This window comes from Schistocerca nitens, chromosome 1 (genome assembly GCF_023898315.1).
Source record: "Schistocerca nitens isolate TAMUIC-IGC-003100 chromosome 1, iqSchNite1.1, whole genome shotgun sequence".
In the NCBI taxonomy this organism is placed as follows: Eukaryota; Metazoa; Arthropoda; class Insecta; order Orthoptera; family Acrididae; genus Schistocerca; species Schistocerca nitens.
In genome coordinates, this window is record NC_064614.1 from 455,756,519 (window position 1) to 455,782,166 (window position 25,648).

Here is a 25,648-nt window from a genome sequence, read left to right on the forward strand (position 1 = left end):
ACAAAAAGTAAGTGTTGGTGATGCAGTAAATCATTGCTGAAGAAGAAAAGAATATGAAAGTGCTTCCTGGTGGCATTTTGTATATGAGAGATGTTTTTCCCCCTCTCTTCATAGACGGTTGTTATGTTATGCCCTATTTTTTATGTTTTTGCTTCAAAGGAGTGTTTGTTTTAGTACAAAGATTGATATTACTTAATGTTGTCGGTACAGAGTGTTAATGTAATTATGTTTGTTTAGTATAAAGTACTAAATTTTCACACCTTTGCTTCTTATTTATTATTTTTTATTATTTACAGTTTCTGCAACTGCTTTTTACAAAGCACAGCCAGTTATAGAGTTCATGTGTGAGGTCCTGGACATACGGGATATAAATGAGCAGCGTAAACCACTGACAGACTCTCAACGTGTTAAATTCACGAAAGAAATAAAAGGTTTGAAAATTGAAATAACTCATTGTGGAACAATGCGACGAAAATACAGAGTCTGTAATGTTACAAGGAGGCCAGCACAGATGCAGTCGTAAGTGTACAGTAACTCAAGTCTCTTTTATTTGTGATGTGTGGCTATTTCTATCGGGTCATCACATACTCTTTTTTTTACCCGCTCATTTAACACTCAGCTGTAAAATACAGCGTTTACATGCAACTATTCACTTGTCGAAATAAATGCCTTTGAATCTTACAGATATTTAAGTCTTAAGCCAGTCTCCGCTGAAATTGTCACTTACTGATTTTGTAAAGTAATTGCAGAACCAGTTTTAGCCAGTATGAATTCAGAAAACTCCATCCACTTTGTTTAACAAGTCAATGAAATAAATGAATATTTGAAAAAAAAGTGGCACATTGCAGTTTTCTGTATGTATATTGACTACAGAGCCACAGATTTTAGAATGTCTGTAATGAATAAGCATACAAGGGAACTGCACCTGCTGATCATCATTGATCTCATCAAAATTTAAGGTATATGTAAGGCTTGGCCATAAACGAAAGTGACTGAAGTGGGAGCTTCAGATGACCAAGTATTAAGGAAAAAGTAGCACTTTTGGCACAAGTCATGTGAGGCATGAGTCATTTATCTTAGCCTGTTTTCCAGGCAGACCTTGTGGGATTGCCTGCCTATGCAGAAACATTTTAAAATTTTCAGTTTTTTATGTTACTTACACTGAAAATAAACAGAAATAATGTTCAAATATATTCATTAATACTTTCATAAAAGGCATGAAAGGGAAAGCTGAAAGAAGATTTGGGACTTCAAAAAATTTTCAAGCTAGGATTACACTCAAATGCACTCTGCTCTTGCAATCCTGCGATGTCTGTTGCTGTCATAAGTTAAAGAATTTGATCAAAAAGCTTATGACTGCTCTTGTGTCATTCATAGAGAGAAAAAGCAAGCACATCCCAAGAAAACTGCTTTAGAATACATTAAATTGTACATCATCAGCTATCCTCGCCGTTGTTTGGCAAAATGATGTGGTAAGCATGGTTTGCTGGCAAACTGTGTAATAACAGAGAACCTTTTATGAATGTAAGCAGCTTTTTGTTTTTCTATATGATACTTGGAAACACCCCCCATGAACCATGGACCTTGCCATTGGTGGGGAGGCTTGCGTGCCTCAGCGATACAGATGGCCGTACCGTAGGTGCAACCACAACGGAGGGGTATCTGTTGAGAGGCCAGACAAACATGTGGTTCCTGAAGAGGAACAGCAGCCTTTTCAGTAGTTGCAGGGGCAACAGTCTGGATGATTGACTGATCTGGCCTTGTATCATTAACCAAAACGGCCTTGCTGTCCTGGTACTGCGAATGGCTGAAAGCAAGGGGAAACTACAGCCGTAATTTTTCCCGAGGACATGCAGCTTTACTGTATGATTAAATGATGATGGCGTCCTCTTGGGTAAAATATTCCGGAGGTAAAATAATCCCCCATTCGGATCTCCGGGCGGGGACTACTCAAGAGGACGTCGTTATCAGGAGAAAGAAAACTGGCATTCTACGGATCTGAGTGTGGAATGTCAGATCCCTCAATCGGGCAGGTAGGTTAGAAAATTTAAAAAGGGAAATGGATAGGTTAAAGTTAGATATAGTGGGAATTAGTGAAGTTCGGTGGCAGGAGGAACAAGACTTTTGGTTAGGTGATTACAGGGTTATAAATACAAAATCAAATAGGGGTAATGCAGGAGTAGGTTTAATAATGAATAAAAAAATAGGAGTGCGGGTAAGCTACTACAAACAGCATAGTGAACGCATTATTGTGGCCAAGATAGACACAAAGCCCATGCCTACTACAGTAGTACAAGTTTATATGCCAACTAGCTCTGCAGATGATGAAGAAATTGATGAAATGTATGACGAGATAAAAGAAATTATTCTGGTAGTGAAGGGAGACGAAAATTTAATAGTCATGGGTGACTGGAATTCGTCAGTAGGAAAAGGGAGAGAAGGAAACGTAGTAGGTGAATATGGATTGGGGGGAAGAAATGAAAGAGGAAGCCGCCTTGTAGAATTTTGCACAGAGCATAACTTAATCATAGCTAACACTTGGTTCAAGAATCATAAAAGAAGGTTGTATACCTGGAAGAATCCTGGAGATACTAATAGGTATCAGATAGATTATATAATGGTAAGACAGAGATTTAGGAACCAGGTTTTAAATTGTAAGACATTTCCAGGGGCAGATGTGGATTCTGACCACAATCTATTGGTTATGAACTGCAGATTGAAACTGAAGAAACTGCAAAAAGGTGGGAATTTAAGGAGATGGGACCTGGATAAACTGAAAGAACCAGAGGTTGTTGAGAGTTTCAGGGAGAGCAGAAGGGAACAATTGACAGGAATGGGGGAAAGAAATACAGTAGAAGAAGAATGGGTAGCTCTGAGGGATGAAGTAGTGAAGGCAGCAGAGGATCAAGTAGGTAAAAAGATGAGGGCTAATAGAAATCCTTGGGTAACAGAAGATGTAGGAGACAGGCGAAATACCCACAGACTTCAAGAAGAATATAATAATTCCAATACCAAAGAAAGCAGGCATTGACAGATGTGAAAGCCCTGGACATACTGTAAATTTGGGCAAAATCGGTGATGGAGAGTAGGTGCGGTCCCCTTGTTAGTCTTGTCCAGGTTTAGGAGCGCTTCATCACTCTACTACTTCATATTTGAGTTTTGTAAAAGGCGATTGTGCACCAGACCATCATTACTGCCTTTTATCAAGTGCTAGCTGACAAAGCCGTCATTGTCTGAGTATCCATTTTGCCAATTTATTTTTGGAAATGAAACAAAAATTGCACTGTCTTTGTAGTGTGCACTTTCCGTACTCTGGGTGCAGCTGGTTTGCATGTTTAGAATGCAATTTTGTAAATATCTCTGTGGCAACACCTCTTCATAGCTCTATAGATGACTGTCGTTTTCACCTAAAGCCGTTTGTGGCTCGCAGTTGAAAGCTGAAGGCTGTCAAAAGCACTGCCAGGTGTCGGAGATTTCTTTAAGCTGACTCGACTGTAGAAGTAGTGAAGGCTGCGTGTATTAATCTTTATGCAGGATGTTGTATTTTTTCCCCATGTATCTCAGTGTTTATGATATCAAACAATGTAAAATCCAGGATGAATTTAACAGTATTATGAAAGAAGTAGTTGCTACTCACAATATAGTGGAGATACTGAGTTGCAGATAGGCACAACAAAAAGTCCTTCTGCCCAATTGACACACACACACACACACACACACACACACACACACACACACACACACACGACCATGGTCCATGGCAGCTGAAACCACAGTACAAGCAGCAGCAGCAGTGCATGATGAGAGACGCAACTGGGTGGTGGTAAGGAGGAGGCTGGGCTGGGGTGGGGAGGGGGAGGGATAGCAGCCATTGTCTCCAGGCTCCAGTGGCCGGAGACAGTAACCGTGTGTGTGTGTGTGTGTGTGTGTGTGTGTGTGTGTGTGTGTTAAGTTTGTGTGAATGTCTGTGTGTTTTCTATTTCAGGAGGAGGACTTTGCCAGAAGGCTTAGTATTTTAACAGTAGTTTTCATTATGCCTGTCTGCGACTGAATAATTCCTCTGTGTGGCGAGTAGCCACCTATCCTTTCCATGTTGTTACAATTGGCAGTATCACATATGGGCAGGGACCCAGCTGCGTCATCTTCTGTTAAGTTTTTATGGCACAGAAATGAATTGCTGTTGATATACACGAATCGTCGGAGGCCTTTCTTTCATTTGTTTTCCTAAGTTAACATTGTAACATGTAGCAGGAACTGTAGCTCAGTCCACCACATATTAAAAATTGTGAATCATGTGTTTGCTAGTTCAAATTTTATAACTTCAATGTTTTTCCATTTTGCATAGGTTTCCACTGCAGCTAGAGAATGGTCAGACAGTTGAGTGTACTGTAGCTAAATATTTTCTTGATAAATATAAAATGAAGCTAAGGTACCCCCACCTGCCTTGTCTACAGGTCGGACAGGAGCATAAACATACATACTTGCCACTGGAGGTAAGTGGCTTTATAGTAACTCTTTTTGTTTAACTCTAATGCTTAGTCTACCAGGTCATTTTTTTCTACACTGTCCCAGGTGCAGTCTGACAGACTGCTGTATTTAAATAGCCATGAAAATTGCATTCAGTAATTTAATTGGAACAGTGTAGTTTTTTATATGAAATGTTACATTAATATCACACAAAAAATATATCCAAATAAATTTTAAAGTTTATTTTTACAAAAAAAGTGCATTTAAACCAAAAACTCCACAAAATGAAAATAATACTGCATGATGGTGTTAAAGCTATGAAAACTCAAATACTGTGCACTATAAATTTTACTGTTTGCTGTATTTTTTATTGTTTTTTATATATGTAACAGTGAAAAACTTCCATAAAACATTCAAAAAATTAGAATTATGTCAGTACTTTTCAGGTTTTTAGGTTCCTTCTCAGAAGTTTTCTTTACATTTCCTGAAAATTTTTGTAGAGATATCAAGTTAGATTGGCTTCTTGCAACAATGACTAATATAAATCATCTTTTTCTTCTTTTTTGGGTCACAGATGGAACATGTTCTGCATTTTCCCAATCTTTCTGCAGTGACTTTTATTCGTGGTTCTGCTACACCCAAAACATGGTGAATGGTTGCACGAAATTCACAAAGTATGTGGCAGTTGTTGACCCGCTTTTTATCTTTGATGTTGCCAATGAGTTTGCAAGCTTCTTTAAAAAATTAAAGTGGCTCAACAGATTATCGTCTTTATAGGAATTGAAAAGGACAAACGCATTTACCCCACGCAGTATCGCATCTCCCATTTCATCTTCATCTACATCCTCTTCCATTTCCATAATATTGTTCTCAAGAACATCGCCTGTGTATAGACCCTCTATATACTCCTTCCACCTTTCTGCTTTCCCTTCTTTACGTAGAACTGGGTTTCCATCTGAGCTCTTGATGTTCATGCAAGTGGTTCTCTTTTCTCCAAAGGTCTCTTTAATTTTCCTGTAGGCAGTATCTATCTTACCCCTAGTGAGATAAGCCTCTACATCCTTACATTTGTCCTCTAGCCATCCCTGCTTAGCCATTTTGCACTTCCTGTCGATCTCATTTTAGAGACGTTTGTATTCCTTTTTGCCTGCTTCATTTACTGCATTTTTGTATTTTCTCCTTCCATTAATTAAATTCAGCATCTCTTCTGTTACCCAAGGGTTTCTATCAGCCCTCGTCTTTTTACCTATTTGATCCTCTGCTGCCTTCACTATTTCATCCCTCAAAGCTACCCATTCTTCTTCTTCTGTATTTCTTTCCCCCATTCCTGTCAATTGTTCCCTTATGCTCTCCCTGAAACTCTGTACAACCTCTGGTTCTTTCAGTTTATCCAGGTCTCCTCTCCTTAAATTCCCACCTTTTTGCAGTTTCTTCAGTTTTAATCTATAGTTCATAACCGATAGATTGTGGTCAGAGTCCACATCTGCCCCTGGAAATGTCTTACAATTTAAAACTTGGTTCCTAAATCTCTGTCTTACCATTATATAATCTATCTGAAACCTTCTAGTATCTCCAGGGTTCTTCCATGTATACAACCTTCTTTCATGATTCTTGAACCAAGTGTTAGCTATGATTAAATTATGTTCTGTGCAAAATTCTACCAGGCGGCTTCCTCTTTCATTTCTTAGCCCTAATCCATATTCACCTACTACGTTTCCTTCTCTTCCTTTTCCTACTGTTGAATTCCAGTCACCCATGACTATTAAATTTTCGTCTCCCTTCACTACCTGAATAATTTCTTTTATCTTATCATACATTTCATCAATTTATTCATCATCTGCAGAGCTAGTTGGCATATAAACTTGTACTACTGTAGTAGGCGTGGGCTTCGTGTCTATCTTGGCCACAATAATGCGTTCACTATGCTGTTTGTACTAGTTTACCAGCACTCCTATTTTTTTTATTCATTATTAAACCTACTCCTGCATTACCCCTATTTGATTTTGTATATATGCCCCCCATGAACCATGGACCTTGCCGGTGGTGGGGAGGCTTATTTGCCTCAAAGATACAGATAACCGTACTGTAGGCGCAACCACAACGGAGGGGTATCTGTTGAGAGGCCAGACAAACGTGTTGTTCCTGAAGAGGGGCAGCAGCCTTTTCAGTAGTTGCAGGGGCAGCGTTACTAACCTATTGCATATTAAAAAAAAATAAAAAAAACAATAATGCTGCAGCTGTAATTCGATATTATCGCTAGCTGAAAGGATTTTGGAAATGTCCTCTTTCTCATCCTGCTGTGCTGAGCATGAAGAAGTAGTTCTAATCAACTGGAGAACTGTGTGTTGTTCCGGGAAGAAGCCGACGATAAGTTGCACCTCAGGTGGTTGATGAAGTAGCTGTTGCAATGGCAGACAACGCTGCATGCAATTCCCGATCATCAGGCAGTGTGTGTGTTCTGTCACGACAGTTGAACATCCCGTAGTCCACTGTACGGAAGGTACTTCGAACCATTCCCAAATGGTATCTGTATAAGATTCATATCGTACAGCAGCTTGCACCACAGGACGCACGACAACATGTTGACTTCTCTCACCACTTTTGAAGTTGACGAGGTCTGGCCTTCTACCATCCTATGGACAGGTGAAGCTCATTTTTCTCTGATGGGTGAGGTGAACATACAGAATTGCTGAATTTGGGGATATTCACCTCCAGTCATTGTGCATGAAGTTCCTCCGTATGACTGAGCGTGTCGCCGTATGTTGCTTCACTGGTACATTCATCATTGGGCTTTTCTTTCTTGACCAGGTTGGTGCTGAAGGGCCAAAGAATGCAGTGTGACTGGCCAGCGTTACTGTGATATACTTCGCCAGCATGTTATACCTACCCTACAGCAGTTTTCATGCAAGATGGAGCACCACCGCACAGCACTTGTGAAGTTCACTTGCTTCACCAAATCAAATTTGGAAATGATTGAATTATCAGCCTAGTGTTTCCAAGTGCGTCGCCAGCACATCATCTGATCTCATTCTCTGTGATTTCTGGTTGTAGAGCTATCTGAAGGACAAGGTTTACCAGGGGAACATTCACACATGTGCTGATCTGAAGTGGAGCATATCAAGATAGGTAGCCAACATACTTATGGACATGCTTTTTTTCTGCTGTGCAGAATGCAGTCCTGTGCTTTCAGACTCTTCTGGACACTGATGGGCACCATATTGAGTCCCCTTTGTAACAGTAATAGTACTGGTATGTAATGGTATGATGTACTGTAGCAGCACATTAAAAGTGTTTCAGTTGCATTATTTTTCTTCTCCGTGTCCTTGACATTAATGCTACCAAGTTCGGTACTAATATGGTAATTAGTTTCTATGTTATAACATGTTAAATATGGAAAGTTAAATTTTAACCACCCGGTATATTTGTAGCAGATGGAGTCTCTACACTCTTTTTGTTCATCACCTTGATCATAGGTTTCCTTTAAGGAATTCGCAGGCAGCAAGACAAATTTGTCTTCACTTTCATTTGTTCCTATTCTGAATTTTCACTATCTAATCCAACATCACTTGGTAAACTGTCCTCAGACCATTTTAAAACGGTCAGTCAGCAGACAAAGATCTGGCTACTGAATCCATAATGCTAAGACCCAGGTTCATTCTCAGAGACTGCTGACGCAAAAGAAGCAGTAATAGTATAGGTCAGCTCACAGTTGAGTGCCTATTGACAAAGAACTACGGCAGCTTTGGGGATCAACTAGATGAGGCTGCAATTTCCTACCCCACTCCTATGCATTAGCAATGGAGTAACAATAAATGTTAGTGGTCAGTGAGACCGCACCTGGGACGTTAAAGGGTTAAGTTACATGATGCAGATGTAATGAAAGATGTAGAAAGTTATCATGATTGTTGTCATAAATATGTAAGTGGATCCTGACACAAATTTGTTAAAACTGCGAGTATTTTTTTATGAAGTAAATTGCTTTGATAATAGCAAATTTTTTAGTAGTGTTACAACACTTATCTTTTCAATAAGAGCTTGTTTATGAATGAAGGAAGGAAGGAAATTTTCCTTACTCAATGCCCTCTGAGGAGAAGGTAAAATACTTGTGTTATTGGGACTTGGAGACAAGGTATGACTGACTAACTTTTAATTCGTATTGGGATATTATGACACTTGCTAATCCATACAAGAATTTTAAATAAAGCAATTATAAATCCAAAGGTTGTTCAGAACAACACAGTGCTTTACTAAGCATGGTCTGTTTTGAGGTGATATGCAGTTGCCGTCCTCTGACCTCTGAACTGACCTATCCAGCTATTTATAATGGGACCTACAGTTTAACATGGATTCCAAACAATGAAATAACTCAGCATTTTTCGCATAAACAAACATTGCTGTAGGTGAAAGAAGTGAAAAGTTACAGATGAAAGTCCTAGTATTGACCACAGATCTAACCCGAGACATTTATATTTGTGGTCTGACACTTTACCACTCTGTACAGTAACTTATTGACAAAACCTTTGACACTACAGTCCTTACAGCTCTACAATTGTTCTTTCACATATGCAGTACACAGCCCATTAATAAACATTACAACATTGGTGTGTTACATTCATCTAATGACAAATAATAAACCAAAATTTAACGTCATTAAGAAAACACTATTACAAATTAAATCTACCATTCCAGTAATTCTTTTCTCTGATATTCCTGTAGCATTGTAGATAACTAAAACTTTTCCCGAAGACAAAATAAAATGCAAATTATTCTTTATAATTACCCGTCTATTGAAGTGAGGCACACCTAAAAGTTCAGTTCACTTGTTTGAATGTAACATACAACCAGTTCACTGTTTTTCTCCTCATTTTGCAATAAGGGACATCGTCTGGGTTGAAAAGCCCACTGTTGTTATCATATACCGTATTTACTCGAATCTAAGCCGATCTCAAATCTAAGTCTCACCTGAAAAATGAGACTCGAAATCAAGGGAAAAAAATTCCCAAATCTAAACCGCACCTGAAATTTGAGACTCGAAATTCAAGGGGGGAGAAAAGTTTTAGGCCGCATCTCCAAATCGAAACAAAGTTGGTCCATTGTTATATGAGAGACAATTTAGGTCGAATGAATGATGATACACCTACAGTAGTTTGGTTCGAGTCGTAAGCTTAGCAGTTAAGCTTTACCAGGTAGCCATTGCTATGCGTCAAGCGCTCCATCCGTATTTATATGGGTACCCTTCCTTTTTCACATGCTTGGTCTGGTTTGAATTGATTGCTTATTTTTCTTTGATCTGATAAGCGCAGTTTTCTTTGTTATAGGTGTTTACGTCACTCTAAGCTGAAAATGCACTACTGTACTGTGTCATGCATTGTTTGTCACATTCTGTCAGTGCGTGTTTACAGCCTGTCGCCGCACCTGCCATGGCTTGCTTTTGTGCGCGCTACCGCCGCTTACAATTAAAAAAAAAGAGAGGAATTGTCTCATTAGCGAATCAATGGCAAGAGATTGTTATTTGTTGTTACTTACACTGCTGCTTTCTTTGATAATGATCAACAAGAACCAAATAATAGACTGCGTATGATAGATGATGTTCTGAACGAGAGTTTAGCGAAAATTTTTCTCCGTTTGAAAATCTTTGCAGACGCCTCTTTAGTACATTACATTCTGCACAGAAATTAGTCATCTTAAATTTAAAAATCTAGTCAATTGCCGTGCTTCATTTCTGACTATATCACTGTTAAGCATAAGAATAATACGAATATAAACATGACATGATATGTATATTCTTCCACATTTGCTGTTGTCTCACTCTAGTTTTGTGGTTTATTAGGCAGACAGGATTAAAATGAGATAGCAGCAAACATGAAACAATACATGGCAAAATGTTTATATTCGTATTATTCTTAAGGTGACGAGAATACTGCATGTGATTCACAATTTATATAAGTTCCTATAAGCAACCATCTCTTCTCACTGATAGGAAAAAATCCAGAACGTAGAGTTGGCCATATTGACAAAGATCCCAAACAGTCTTGCCAGTCGGGTTTTCGTAGTACACTGAAATGCTGCTACATTCGAAGATGAACAATACAGAATTTGTATTTACTTCGTTGGATAATGTATGAAAATGCAGTGGTCGAAACTTGGGGCGGAGAAAAAAGCTCGTCTTCCACCTTTTTTTTTTTTTAAATTTATTTACTGACGCAGAGGTTTTGGCGCCAGTATTTATCTTTGTGCCTACAAAGCATGCCTGTGTAGTGCTACATATATTCGACGGCAGAAATAAGTTATGGCGGCACCCACGAACATTTTTCAGAACTCCTGCTTGCTTTGCACTCGATTCTAAGCCGCAGGTGGTTTTTTGGATTACAAAAACCGGAAAAAAAGTGCGGCTTAGATTCGAGTAAATACGGTAAGATGCAGTTCTCTTGACTCTTGCCAGCACTGTTTTGATTGTGGTCATGGTCCATGTTGCTGTCACGTTAATACATATAAATCTGTGTTCTTCACTGTCGATATGAGTACATGTAGAGCACAAGGACGAGTTGGTGAGGTGCATTGTGTATTGTTTGGAATTTGTTGAAATTTTCTGATTGACAATAGCATACTACTGGGATCTCACACGCATTGATAAATTTTGGTTAAGAATGTTGTTGCATTTGCTTGCCTGTTTGTGCTCTTGTATTTATCTTCTGTAATTTTCCCAGCTTTGTGTTGTGTTAATTTATAGTGTAATTCCTTTACATTTGTCGATTTATTATTGGGTGTTGTCATTTGCATATAACTGTATTTGACAAGAAAGTGCTTTAAATGATAGTCTGTTCAGTATGCGGTTGACACCAGCAGGCGGAATGAGGTAAACGCTGAGCCACACCTTGGGAGTGCTGGTGACCCATAAATGTTAAGAAATTATTGCTTACCCCTAGTACTTTTATTTAGCTATAAAGAAAATAGCTATCCAGCTAAAAATAATCTGCAGTAATAAAGAAATCTTATTTTAGAAAGCACGTGCTAGAATGTTTCATGTAAAGACAGAGCTCAATCCTTTATTAAACACGCTGATGTATGCAACAAACTTTTTTCTTCTAGTTGGTGGTGTGTTTGAAAGTGTTGTCTTTTGTTTACACCATCTCTTCACCCAACTTTTTTTCTGCTTCTTGTTGTTATGTTGTCAGAAGGTAAATTCTTTGTTTGGAGAGGTCTGATGCCATAAAGAAGATGGAAATGATATGATACACTTTGAAAGTCTTTAAAATACATAGAGTAAGTAATTAGAACTACAGTGGAATATAATGCTTGTGGACCAAAGAGGGCTGTTTTGACCTCTTATGTGTGTCTTTGTAAAGCATACTAGAGTTTCTAAGGTAACTCAATCTGTTGCTCATTTATATTGATAAACTCTTCAAACACACAGTTAAACAAGAAACTATTTATTATGTAGAAGCTTATTTTTCACCACCCAAATAAAAACAAATCTATACTTTTGCTTCTTGACAGCATCAGGCTACTTTCACAATCTTCTAACAATAATGGCACTTATTCAGCTTTCCAGTGTCGACAATAGACAGAATAAGGGAAAAACACTTTACTAGTTGCATGAAATTTCAAGGAACATTGATGATTCTGTACCATTCTCAGCCAGTCTTAAACAGTGCTTGGAAATCATTCTCTCACGGACATTAACAGGTAGTAGATGGCCATTTTACTAATTAGGACTGTGTTAGACCTTTACAAATGTGGTTTCTCACACATTGATATTGGAATGCTTTGAAACTGCATTGGTGTGTGTGTGTGTGTGTGTGTGTGTGTGTGTGTGTGTTTGTTTGTAGCTCTGGGCACAAGACTGAATCATTGTTCCGAGTTTACTATTGTCTTTTACCACTTCTTGCTTTTAACTGCTGCGGCACAGCATGCATTTGCATTTATGCAGGATGTCTGTGATGATGCCTCCAGCTGTGCAGAGATCATCGATATACACACTGCCTTACCAATGGGACAATCTTTGCCATCTCACTGTAGTGATGGCGGTATCTGAGAGACTGAAGAGCTGATTGTCATTTTCCAGATTGCATTCTGCAGCCTCAGTATACAAACACCAGGCATTATCTTTGTATTATGATAAGTTACCATATACAATCCCAACCATCCATAGACTTAGCCTGGGTTAGCTTTGACTCTCCTTTTCATCCTCCCAACTTAGTCATATTAAATCCGCAGGATAGATGCTTGGGCAAATGCCCACAATTCAGAAATGCCCAGGCATGTATGCATTTTAAGTATTAATTGATAATCGACCTTTAATGAGGTCAATTCTTGGAGTAGTACATGAGAAAGAATGAGAAAAAAAACAACACTCCAGTTAAAAGGAATTTTTGAGGTATAGTGCAGTTTATATTAAGTAACTGGCCTGTATATAGTATTTTTAGTTGTATTACACAACTGCAAAAAGATTAAAAAATTGTTGTCAGTTTCATGATCTTCAGAAGTTGAAGAGTTATAGAGTTCCGACTCTGAGTCAGACTCTCCTGAATCTGATTCCTCCCTGAATACTGGATTCCTTTCCATTTTGTCTTTGCTTGGACACTTCAGTATGGACGTCTTCTTGGTATTGACAGGGTTAGGTCATGTTCCTACTCCATTCATCAACTTCTAGTTATAGGAGAGGTAGGTTAGTTTTGCAGCTGTCTGATGAGATTGTTTCTTCTTCTTCTTCTTCTTCTTCTTTTCCCCTGTGGATCCATCTAAAAGTGCTGAAGGAACACTGTAGCAGTATATGTAACTGGTGTCCCAGAATTTTTATGGCAATTTCTGCCAATTCACAAGTTCATCTTAAACCTTGGCACTACAATAAGGGATGTACACAACAATTATCTTCCTTAGAGTGAGACCCACTCCTTCCCATACAAATTATCTGGATCAAATTCCTTGTTTCTCTCTATAATCAGCCAGGCTCTCTCTAACTTGAATAACATTTTGTCCAGTGTTCTTTGCTGGGCCACAAACAAATCTTATTGCATCAAGTGTCTCGATAGGCTTCAGATTACTACCTTGTGCTGCTGGATCAAGTAGATTAGCCGCAAGATGGATAGAAGACACAATGAATTCCTTCCTAGCTTGGAATTTAGATAAGATTGACTTTTCTTCTGCAGATTGCTGTGGAGAGGACGTTAGTGTCGCAATGAGAACTTCTACAACTTATTGAAGTTTTTGGTTACGTTTTTGGTTATTTTGAGAACATGAGGCTCATTTAACTGTAAAGTTGTAATAAAATAAAGAATTGGGTTTCCAGAACTCTCTTCAGGCTGCAGGTATGACTACGTCTCTTCATTTACAACTAAGGTTTATAAGACAACTTTAGCTAATTGCAAAATTTCAAGATGAAAAATATGGCTCCCCCATCTTCTCTGTCATGAAAACTTCAGTGAAATTATTATTTTTTTTTTTATCTAAAGATAAAGAAAGGAGCAGAACAGAAAACTATAGTAGGGCTCAGATGTTGCTACGAAAACAGTTTAACGTTTAAGAATACATTTATCATCAAGAAACACATGCCAGCTGTTCAATACATTCAGTAATAATTTTGCTATCAATAATCATTCTTCAGTAATGTTCAGAGATTTGACACTAATTATGAAGAGTGTTACATTACTAAAAAGGACAGTATAAATGATAAGCAGCTGTTAGCAACATGTACCCTTCCTTGGTATATCAAGTTAGAATGCAAGTAAACAAACATGCTTCTTTCTTTTCATTCATAGTAATAAAGGCAATGAAATTATTCATCCCTTATTTTAATTGATACTTTACAAATCCTAGCAGTAAAAACTTTAAAAAGTTCTTTTTTTTATAAACGCCCAGATTTTTGGCGTTTAAAAGACTTTGTGCAAATTCGAGGGCAAAAGCCCAAATATAAATGTCCTGCCCACTGGGCATTTGTCCGGCCCACACCCCATCCCCAGCCCCCACCCTTTTTCACTGCACTACCACCACAGTGCATCAGAATAAGCTTATCGCTCTGTCTGCACATTAGATTTGAATCAAAATTGCATCACCACACATAGTACTCTCCACCATGCACATTATGGTGGTTTGTAGAGTATGTATGTAGATGTAGTTTCCTGGAACAGAATACTGCTATGAAAAGTCAAGATCTACATCTACATACACAAGCTACTGTAGGGGGTTTGGTGGAGGGTACTCTGTACCACTAATAGTCATTTCCGTTCCTGTTCCACTCACAGATAGAGTGAGAGAAAAAGACTGTGTATATGCTTTCATATGAGCCCTAATTTCTCGAATCTTATCTTCATGGTCCTTAAGGGCAGTGTATGTTGGTGGCAGTAGAATCGTTCAGCAGTCAGCTCCAAATGCCATTTCTTTAATTTTTCTCAATAGTGGTTCTCAAAAAGAACATTGTCTTCCCTCTAGGGATTCCCGTTTGATTTTCCGAAGCCTCTCTGAAACACTTAAATTTTGTTCGAACCTACTGGTAACTAATCTAGCAGCCTGGCTCAAAATTGCTTTGATATCTTCCCTCAATATGAGCTGGTAAGAATCTCAAACACTCGAGCAGTGCTCAAGAATAGGTCGTACAAGCGATCTCCTTTACAGGTGAACCACTCTTTCCTAAAATTCTCCCAATAAACCGAAGTCGACCATTTGCCTTCCCTACCACAGTTCTTACGTGCTTGTTCCATTTCATATTGCTTTGCAACGTTAACACCTGGGACAAGCATGACACTAGTAATACTGTAACCAAATATTACTTTCTTTTTTTCTTACTCATCTGCATTAAGTTACATTTTTCCACATTTAGAGCTAGTTGCCATTCATCACACCACCAACTAGAAATTTTGTCTAAAGTTTTCTTGTGTCACTCAACTTTGACACCTTACCGTGCACCACAGCATCATCAGCATACAACCACCTGCCAAATCATTTATGTGTATAGAGAACGACAGCAGCCCTATCACACTTCCCTGATGCATTCCTGATGATACCCTTGTTTCATAAACATTTGCCATCGAGGACAACATACAGGGTTCTATTACCTGAGAAATTTTCGAGTTGTGACGTTCGCCTGCTTTATTTCTTTGTTGACAGTCCTTGGTGTAGACGTACTGTGTTGTTATACTAGCTGAAAAATGGGGGGTTGAAGTTCAACACTGACTACTATAAATGATGTAGCCAACAGTCACACAGTTACTTTTCACACAAATACTTAAAGAATCCTAGTGGTGGTTCTTCCAAATATTTATAATTAGTACAGAATTTATATTTGTTTATAAGTCAACAATAGAATTTAAGTCATGAAACAATTACTGATTTCACTCTATAACAAAAGATATTAACTAGAATAGTCAAAATAAATTAGGAAATTGAGTAAATACACAAAACTAAGCACAAAATTAGATCTGGTACTATATTTCTTAAGACTGAGGGCCAACCTTTCTCTTTTATGAAAATGCAGATTATACTCATGTATGTTAATGGTAATTAGTCAAAATTAAAAAAAAATGAAGTAAGAAGGCAGGTGGCAAAACAAGGGAGGAAGTAAAGAGATCCCAGCTTGATTCGTAACAGTCAGTTGCATATCAGCTAATGTATTCCGTATGCTCATACCTTTGTTAAGAGCCTGAAATGGAGCACCGTATCAAATGCTTTGTGGAAATCTAGAAATTTGGAATCTGCTAGTTGCCCTTCATCCATAGTTAGCAATTTATCATATGAGAAAAGGACAAGGTGAGTTCCACATGAGTGATGCTTTCTAAAACCATGCAAATTTGTGGACATAAGCTTCTCAGTCTCAAGAAAGTTTATAATATTCAGACTGAGAATATGGTGAGAAGGTTTTTGTGGCGCACTGGTTGGTGAAAACAGTTGTCTGCCAGGCATCATTTATCCGTATTTGGAAGGGGGAAGCTTCGGAAGTCAGTTGCAAAAAGGTTGACTAGTGATTATACAAGTGCTTGAAATAGCTGTGCCACATTAGACAAGTTTTATGCAGATGACATCACTTCAGACAACCTTGCAATTCCTTTCACAGTCCACGCACTACCTCATATTAGTGATAGTAGAACAAATCTTGTCTATAGCATTGAATGGTAAGACTTTGTCCTCTTAATAGATTAGTCCCAATTTTCTGTGGCGGCAATCTATTAAGCCTACTCTTAGGTTGTTATCAAGCCCAAGAAAAAAATGTAAATTAAATAAATTCAAGTATGATTTTATCATGTGAAACACAATGCTAATGGTCATCTGTATGTGAAACTATATAATGTGATGTATATTGAAGTCTTTGAAGGCACTTGATAAAGAACTCTTCCTCTGAAACTCATTTGTAGATTTGTGATTAACAATTAAGAATAAATGCTGTTGTATCTCACATTATGTTACCAGTTGATGATACTTGCATTTTACTTGCATTTTAATGTGGAAAACATTAAAAACAATAAAGTTGTTCTCAACCTGAAAGCTGGTTTGAACACTGCACTTATTTACTAGGCATAGACCCTGTTGGAAGTGGTATGCTTTTCCTTTCTGAGTCATCAAATGAACTTACACAGTCAGTTATGTTGGAGCCATATTACTTGGACTTCAGCATTTCAAGCATATTTCTGATTGAACTGGTCTTCACAGGGCTGTGGTGTGCCCGAGAGAGCATGAATAAACTTTGTATAGCTTCATGGTAGTTGCAAAAGATGACAGATATTGCCTCGCCTAATGACACAGGTGTGTGCATGGTTCTTACTTCACAAAGTTCCAGTGTGTGCAGGCTTGATGCCTCACACAAACAAAAAAACAAGATTTCGCAACTGCTAGAAAGGTCTACGTGCCTTTTGTGTTGCTCTCAGGGCATGTTCACCTGCATGAAGACAAGTTGGAGATATGCTGGCCATGTGAAGCCGAACTGCATGGAAAGTAAGTGGTGGAGAATAAGAGGTGCTAACTCAGCTTTGCCCCATGCATACAGTGCTCTAAAGCACTCTAAACACAATACAACTTACATTTTATCACTAATAAACATTATTCCGATTGGTGAAATAATAAGAGGCAGAAATAATCCTGGGGTTGGAGACTGAACACTAGTGCTAAAGATTCATAAACTCATTAAGCTACCAAGTCAGTTGAGACCAAGTGCTAAACCAGTACCTATTTTATAAATCAAATTTTCATGAATCCCATTCTCAGTCTTCTCTTCCTCTGCTTTGTTCATTTATTCACCACTACTCCTTCCATCACTACTTGTGGTGGTTGTGCTGATCCTACTCCTACTCCTCCTCCTCCTCCTCCTCCTCCTCCTACTACTACTACTACTACTACTACTACTACTATTACTACACCACCACTACAAATTAGCATTTTGCATTGACACATTTTTACACAGTTTATATAATTATTAAGATTTGTAGTTTATTATAGGCAATATGTGATTAAGTATTTTCCTATATTATTTTATTTTCATGGCATGTATAATGAGATATAATATGTGCTGAATTCCAGGCAATTTTTGATAGTGTCATTTATTTTTACAAGGTGTGCAATATTGTGGCTGGACAGCGTTGTATCAAGAAGTTGACAGATATGCAGACATCAACTATGATAAAAGCTACAGCGCGTTCTGCTCCCGACCGTGAGCGTGAGATAAACAGCTTGGTGAGGCGAGCTGATTTCAACAATGATGCCTATGTACAGGAATTTGGGCTCACCATCAGCAACAACATGATGGAAGTGCGCGGACGTGTCCTGCCCCCACCCAAACTACAGTATGGTGGCAGGGTTAGTTCGCTCAGCGGACAGGTCTCTCTCAGTTTCATTATATTTTATCTACTACTAAGCATTAATATAAGAATGGAAATTGCTTCATGTTTCTCCCACCTCCTTTCTTCCAGCCATATCTACTTTCCTTCCCTCACACCCACTGTTCTCGCTCTCCATCCCTCTCACTTCCTACCCCACTCCCTCTCCCTCACTTTAGCATTCCCATGTTGATACTCCCACTTTCTCCTTCTTGCCCTTATCCCTCTCCTCCTGCCCTTCCTCCCATTATTCAACTCTGCTTCCCCTTCTCCTCCTCTTTCTCCCACTCTTTCCCTCTCCTCCCCCCAATCTCTCCCTCTCCTCCCCCCAATCTCTCCCTCTCCTCCCCCCAATCTCACCCTCTCCTCCCCCCAATCTCTCCCTCTACTCCCCCCAATCTCTCCCTCTCCTCCCCCAATCTCTCCCTCTCCTCCCCCCAATCTCTCCCTCTCCTCCCCCCAATCTCTCCCTCTCCTCCCCCCAATCTCTCCCTCTCCTCTCCCCAATCTCTCCCTCTCCTCCCCCCAATCTCTCCCTCTCCTCCCCCCAATCTCTCCCTCTCCTCCCCCCAATCTCTCCCTCTCCTCCCCCCAATCTCTCCCTCTCCTCCCCCCAATCTCTCCCTCTCCTCCCCCCAATCTCTCCCTCTCCTCCCATCGATCCCCTATCCTAACCGCCGATCCCCTCTCCTAACCGCCGATCCCCTCTCCTAACCGCCGACCCCCTCTCCTAACCGCCGACCCCCTCTCCTAACCGCCGACCCCCTCTCCTAACCGCCGACCCCCTCTCCTAACCGCCGACCCCCTCTCCTAACCGCCGACCCCCTCTCCTAACCGCCGACCCCCTCTCCTAACCGCCGACCCCCTCTCCTAACCGCCGACCCCCTCTCCTAACCGCCGACCCCCTCTCCTAACCGCCGACCCCCTCTCCTAACCGCCGACCCCCTCTCCTAACCGCCGACCCCCTCTCCTAACCGCCGACCCCCTCTCCTAACCGCCGACCCCCTCTCCTAACCGCCGACCCCCTCTCCTAACCGCCGACCCCCTCTCCTAACCGCCGACCCCCTCTCACTGACGCCCCACCCCGCGCCTCGCACTGACCCCGCACCTCGCACTGGCGCGCCACCCCACCCCACCCGCCTCGCACTCTTGCCCCCTCCCTCCCACTCTTGCCCCCTCCCTCCCTCCCACTCTTGCCCCCTCCCTCCCTCCCACTCTTGCCCCCTCCCTCCCTCCCACTCTTGCCCCCTCCCTCCCTCCCACTCTTGCCCCCTCCCTCCCTCCCACTCTTGCCCCCTCCCTCCCTCCCACTCTTGCCCCCTCCCTCCCTCCCTCCCACTCTTGCCCCCTCCCTCCCACTCTTGCCCCCTCCCTCCCACTCTTGCCCCCTCCCTCCCTCCCTCCCTCCCTCCCACTCTTGCCCCCTCCCTCCCACTCTTGCCCCCTCCCTCCCACTCTTGCCCCCTCCCTCCCACTCTTGCCCCCTCCCTCCCACTCTTGCCCCCTCCCTCCCACTCTTGCCCCCTCCCTCCCACTCTTGCCCCCTCCCTCCCACTCTTGCCCCCTCCCTCCCACTCTTGCCCCCTCCCTCCCACTCTTGCCCCCTCCCTCCCACTCTTGCCCCCTCCCTCCCACTCTTGCCCCCTCCCTCCCACTCTTGCCCCCTCCCTCCCACTCTTGCCCCCTCCCTCCCACTCTTGCCCCCTCCCTCCCACTCTTGCCCCCTCCCTCCCACTCTTGCCCCCTCCCTCCCACTCTTGGCCCACTGCTCCCCTCCCCCTAAATCTTCCCTCTCCCCCAAACTGTTCCCCTTTCCCCTAACTCTTCCCCTAACTGATCCCCTTTCCCCTACCTCTTCCCCTAACTGTTCCCGCTTCCCCTAACTCTTCCCCTAACTGTTCCCCCTAACTTTTCCCCATTCCTCCCCTCCCCCTTTCTCCTTCTCACCCTCACTTAGCCCTTCGTTCCCCTGCTCTCTCCTCACCCAATCCCATTTCCACTCCACCACCTTTCTCCCACACTGCCCGTGGCCTTCTCTGACCCTGCTCTACCCTGCCCATGTACTCCCTCAACTTTGCCTTCAACATTTACCCCGACCTCCCCCAGATGTATCCTCATAAACATGTGCTCCACCCTGTTAATACTTCACTCCTCTCTCACCCTTGCCCTCCCTTACACCTGTACTCTGTCCGACTGTATCCTCCCACACCCATGTCCTCATCAACAGGGGCCTCACCCATTCACCACCTCTCTCCCCCAGCACACATGCCCTCCACCAACTGTGTCCTTCATCCATCCATGTGCTCCCTCACCTGTGTACTTATGCGGTGCCTCCCTCCAATGCAACCTCTTGCACACACTTCATCTAATTGTCACCCACCCACACCCTCCCCCATGATTCCCTCACCCACTCATCCATCCTGCCCCCCTTCCTCTGTTGGTCCGGGGTTAGAATAGGCCCAAGGTATTCCTACCTGTCGTAATAGGTGACTGAAAGGAGTATCACACGTTTCGGCCTTTGTGTTGGTCCCCTGTAGGGTTTGACCTCCATTTTCGAAAATTTTCCAGAAGAGCGAGCCAATTGGGAAAATGCGCCTTACATGGTGCATAATGTCCATCATGTGATAAGACCTCTAGCATCCTTCTCTGACGTGAATCTGCACTTCCACTCATTCTCCAGCTGTTGGGGGAGGTTGCCCTCCTGGGTGTGATTTCCATCCTCTTTGCTGTCGATGATAATTGATTTCTTAGCTCATTTGCACCTGATATCCAGCAAGCTAGCCAGTCCGTTGTGGTGGGGCCGGCATGTACCCTGTTAATTGTAACCCCCTTACCACACAGGGATTGCTCTGCTGATGCCTGCACTATTAACTGCCCATGTATGCCAAGGAATATATGCCCATCACCCTGTGGCATCGGGCCTCCCGGCAATGGATGCCTGCCAGGTGGCCTTTGCTGCGGCTGGGTGGCGCCCGTGGGGAGGGTCCCTGGTCGGAGTGGGTGGCATCAGGGCAGATGACACAACATGAAGTGTTGTAGGCCATCTCTTGCTGGTGATCAAACACCAGCAGTCTCCAATCGGTCAAGGTCTAGCTTCAGTGCTAAGAAATACAAGCCCAAATCGTTCCTCTCACTGGCCCCACCATGGGAGGAACGCCAGGCTAAGGATGGGAGCAAACTTATCAGCCTGGTGCCTCGTATGTACGAGAGTTGATTTGGAATCTTTCTTGTCAGTGAAACTTCAGTTTCTTGTGGAGCATTTAGAGGACAAGTTTGGGGAGGTGGAGGGCTTGTCCTAAATGCGGTCAGTGTCGATCTTCATCAAAACAGCGTCCTCTGCCCAGTCACAGGCATTACTCGCGTTTGACAAGCTGGGGTACATTTCTGTTTCCATCACACCCCATAAGAGCTTGAATATAGTCCAGGGTATCATATTTCACAGGGACCTCCTTTCGCAGTCTGACAAAGAGCTGCGCGCCAATGTAGAGTGGTGCGTCCACCGGGGTCCGAGGGATAATCAGGTTGTCATTGGTGCCTTCATCTTGGCCTTCGAGGGTGACACATTACCCGAGAAGGTCAAGGTGATCGTCTACAGCTATGATGTAAAACTATATATATCCCTCCCCCGGTATACTTCCAATGACACCTGTCAGCATTGTGGACGTCCTTCACATCCCAGAACTCCCTGTGCCCTGCCCCCCATCTGTATCAACTGCAGAGAGCACCATTCGTCGTGCTCGGCAGACTGCAGGATTCTCCAGAAAGAAACAAAAGTAATGGAATACAAGATCCTGGACCGACTGACCTACACTGAGGCTAAGAGAAAATATGAGAGGCTACATCCTGTGCATATGACGTGAAACTACACAGCTGCTACAACAATGGTTCTACCATCTTCTGTTCCTCCATATACAGTTGGTTCTCAGACTCCACCTGCTCCGTTGATGGAGGGTGGGGGGGCATATCCTTCCCTGTTGCTCGTGCACAACCTGCTTCAGGAGCAACACCCCCCCCCCCCCCCCCACCCCCCCACCCACAACCATCGGGGACGTCAGTCCCCACTTCTCAACTGGAGAAGCGTAAGTCGTCTTTGGCTCCTCTCACCCGGAAGGGATCCCTTGGGTCACTCCCTTCCCAGGTTCCTACCAGTTGCAAAGCTTACACCTACCAGTGGCTAAGCAACCACAGGTAGCTGGTCGTAGGGCTTCATGGTCCTCCTCAGTCCCTGAGACTGAATCAGTGAAGCCCTCCCAGCCGGACAAACCTAGGGAGCAGCAAGAGAAACCTAAAAAGAAAAATACCCCCAAGAACCAAGGCAGTGCGCAGGTACCCACACCACCACTACCTACAAGCTCTGTGTGTGAGTATATGAGGTGGAGATTCTGGCATCCGCTGAGGACCTAGATCTCGTTGGGCCTCAGACACAATGCATGTTGATCGTACGGGTACTCATCTGGTGGCAGCAGGTGACCCTGAGGTGTAGACTGCCTCATTGAGTGTTTCATACCTTCCCAATCTCACGGTCATGTAATCCTCCAGTGGAATTGTGGCAGTTTTTTCCACCACTTGGCTCAGCTACAACAACTGTTAAGCTTTACAACTGCTCTTGCTGCATTGCTCTCCAGGAAATCTGGTTCCCGGCAATGCAGACCCCTGCCCTCCGCGGCTATAAGAGATATTACAGGAACCATAGCGACTATAATAGAGTGTCAGGTGGAGATTGCGTCTATGTCTTGAACTCAGTATCTAGTGAAGCTGTGCCCCTTCAAACCCCTCTTGAAACTGTGGCTGTGAGGATAAGGTCGATGCAGGAAATAACTGTCTGCAATGTATATCTTCCTCCAGATGGTGCAGTACCCCTGAACATATTGGCCATACTGATTGATCGAGTCCCTAAACCTTTCCTACTTTTGGGAGATTTTAATGCTCATGACCCCTTGTGGGGTGTCACCATGCTTACTGGCCGAGGTACGGAAGTCCAAAATTTACTGTGACAACTTGACCGCTGCCTCTATACAGGTGCCCCCACTCATTTCAGTGTGGCATATGGCACATATTCGGCCAGTGATCTCTCAGTTTGCAGTCCTGGCCTTCTGCCATCTATTCACTGGAGAGCACATGAAGACCTATGTGGTAGTAACCACTTCCCCATCTTCCTTTCACTCCCTCGGCGTCATGCTCATGGACGCCTACCCAGAGGGGCTATAAACAAGGCAGACAGGGAAGCCTTCACCTCTGCTGTCACCATTGATATTGTCATTGAGCAGGTGACTACAACGATCGTTTCTACTGCGGAAAATGCGATCCCTCGTTCTTTAGGGAGCTCTTGATGAAAGACACTCCTTGGTGGTCGCTGGAAGTCGCTGAGGCAATTAGAGCATCGGCGAGCTCTACAGTGACATAAGCGGCACCCTTCCCTAGAGCATCTAATAGCCTTTAAACAGGTCTGTGCCCGCTTTTGCTGGCTCATTAAAACGACGGAAACAGGAGTGTTGAGAGAGGTACGTGTCGGCCATTGGGTGTCGTATGTCACCTTCCCAAGTCTGGACGAAGATCAGAATACGCCGCCCCGTATTCAGGAGAATGGTATTCCGCAAGGCTCCGTATTGAGTGTCTCTTTAGTTTTAGTGGCTATTAACGATCTAGCAGCAGCTGTAGGGCCGTCGGTCTCACCATCTCTGTATGCCGATGACTTCTGAAATTCGTACTGCTCCTCTAGTACTGGTGTTGCTGAGCGGCACCTACAGGGAGCCATTCACAAGGACAGGCATGGGCTCTAGCCCATGGCTTCCAGTTTTCTGCCGTGAAGTTGTGTGTCATGCACTCCTGTCAGCATTACACTGTTCATCCAGAACCAGAACTTTACATTAATGATGATCCACTCACTGTAGCGGAAGTGCTGGCAGCACCTCAATGCCCTCTGCTGCCTGATCAACACCAACTGGGGTGCGGATCGCTCTACGCTGCTATAGAGCCCTTGTTCAATCCTGCCTTGACTGTGGGAGTCTGGTTAACTTTTCAGCGGTGCCCTCAGCGTTGTACGTTTATTCGACCCAGTGCACCACTGTGGTGTTCACCTAGCAACGGGAGCTTTTAGAATGAGTCCGGTGACCAGTGTGTTGGTGGAGGCCGGAGTTCCTCCATTGAATGTTTGGCGTGCACAACTGCTTGCCAGTTACATTGCATACATTCGTAGTTCCTCTTGTGCATCCGAATTACTGTCTCCTTTCCCCAACCACGGCAGTTCATCTCCCACATAGGCGGCCCCGGTCAGGGCTTACGATTGCGGTTTGTGTCCATTCCCTTCTGTCTGAGCTGGAGTCATTCCTGTTACCACCTCTCCTCGAAGTCCATTCATGTGCACCTCCATGGTGTACACCTAGGCCGCAGATTCTTCTGGAACGGTCACATGGCCCTAAGGACTCCGTTAACCGTGCGTCTCTCCGCTATCATTTCCTCTCGATTCTTGATATGTACTGAGGCCATGAAATGGTTTACACCGACAGCTCGATGGCTGATAGTCACTTAGGCTTTGAGTATGTTCGTGGAGGACATATTGAACAGCACTCCTTGCCTGATGGCTGCAGTGTTTTCACTGCACTGCTGGCGGCTATATCTCGTGCACACCCGCTCATGCCCTGGCAAGTCATTTTTCCTGTGTACTGACTTCTTGAGCAGCTTACAAGCTATCGACCAGAGCTACCCTCGCCATCCTTTGGAATTGTCCATTCAGGAGTCCATCTATGCCCTGGAAAGGTCCTGTCATTCAGTGGTGTTTGTGTAGTGGGGTCACGTCAGAATCCCAGGCAACAAACTTGCCGACAGCCTGGCCAAAGTGGCTATGCGGAAACCACTTCTGGAGATGGGCAGCTCCGAAACTGACCTGCAGTCTGTCTTACGCCACAGTTTTTTTCCGCTTTGGGAGATGAAATGGCATAACAATATGCACAACAAACTGTGTATCATTATGAAGACTATGAATGTGTGGAAGTCTTCCAAGCAGTCCTCTCACAGGGAATCAGTTGACCTCTGCCGGCTCCGCATTGGCCTAGACTTGTAACTTTCCCAGCACCCTACCTTCGCTGTTGGTTGACAGTGCCTCAGCAGTAGCTTTAGTTTTACGTTTTATTCGTGAGGGTGGGTTTTATCATTTGGCCTAAGTCTTAGCGCATGTCCTTTGTCCCTCTATGTCCTCCACCCAAGTGCTTTTAGGGTGGAGGTTTTAATGTGTTGAAGATTGGCTGGCTTCTCCTTTTTATTCTCATGATTCCCAGCCATTGTAATCTGCCCTCCCGCCGCCCCGTTCCTCTCGCGCAGCCCTCTTACTCTCCTGCTGCCCCATCCCTCTCGCGCCGCCCTCTTACTCTCCCGCTGCCCCGTCC

At 43.1% G+C, this 25,648-nt stretch overlaps 1 protein-coding gene across 1 annotated transcript in view; it reads left to right on the plus strand.

The window, feature by feature from the left end:
* LOC126251683 (protein argonaute-2) overlaps nucleotides 1–25,648 on the plus strand; it is a 238,385-nt gene that overhangs the window by 100,232 nt on the left and 112,505 nt on the right. Inside the window, exons 6-8 of the mRNA XM_049952270.1 lie at nucleotides 297–519; nucleotides 4,346–4,493; nucleotides 18,004–18,267. Of these exons, the coding sequence (XP_049808227.1) occupies nucleotides 297–519; nucleotides 4,346–4,493; nucleotides 18,004–18,267 (635 nt within the window). The remainder of the gene's footprint in view (nucleotides 1–296; nucleotides 520–4,345; nucleotides 4,494–18,003; nucleotides 18,268–25,648) is intronic.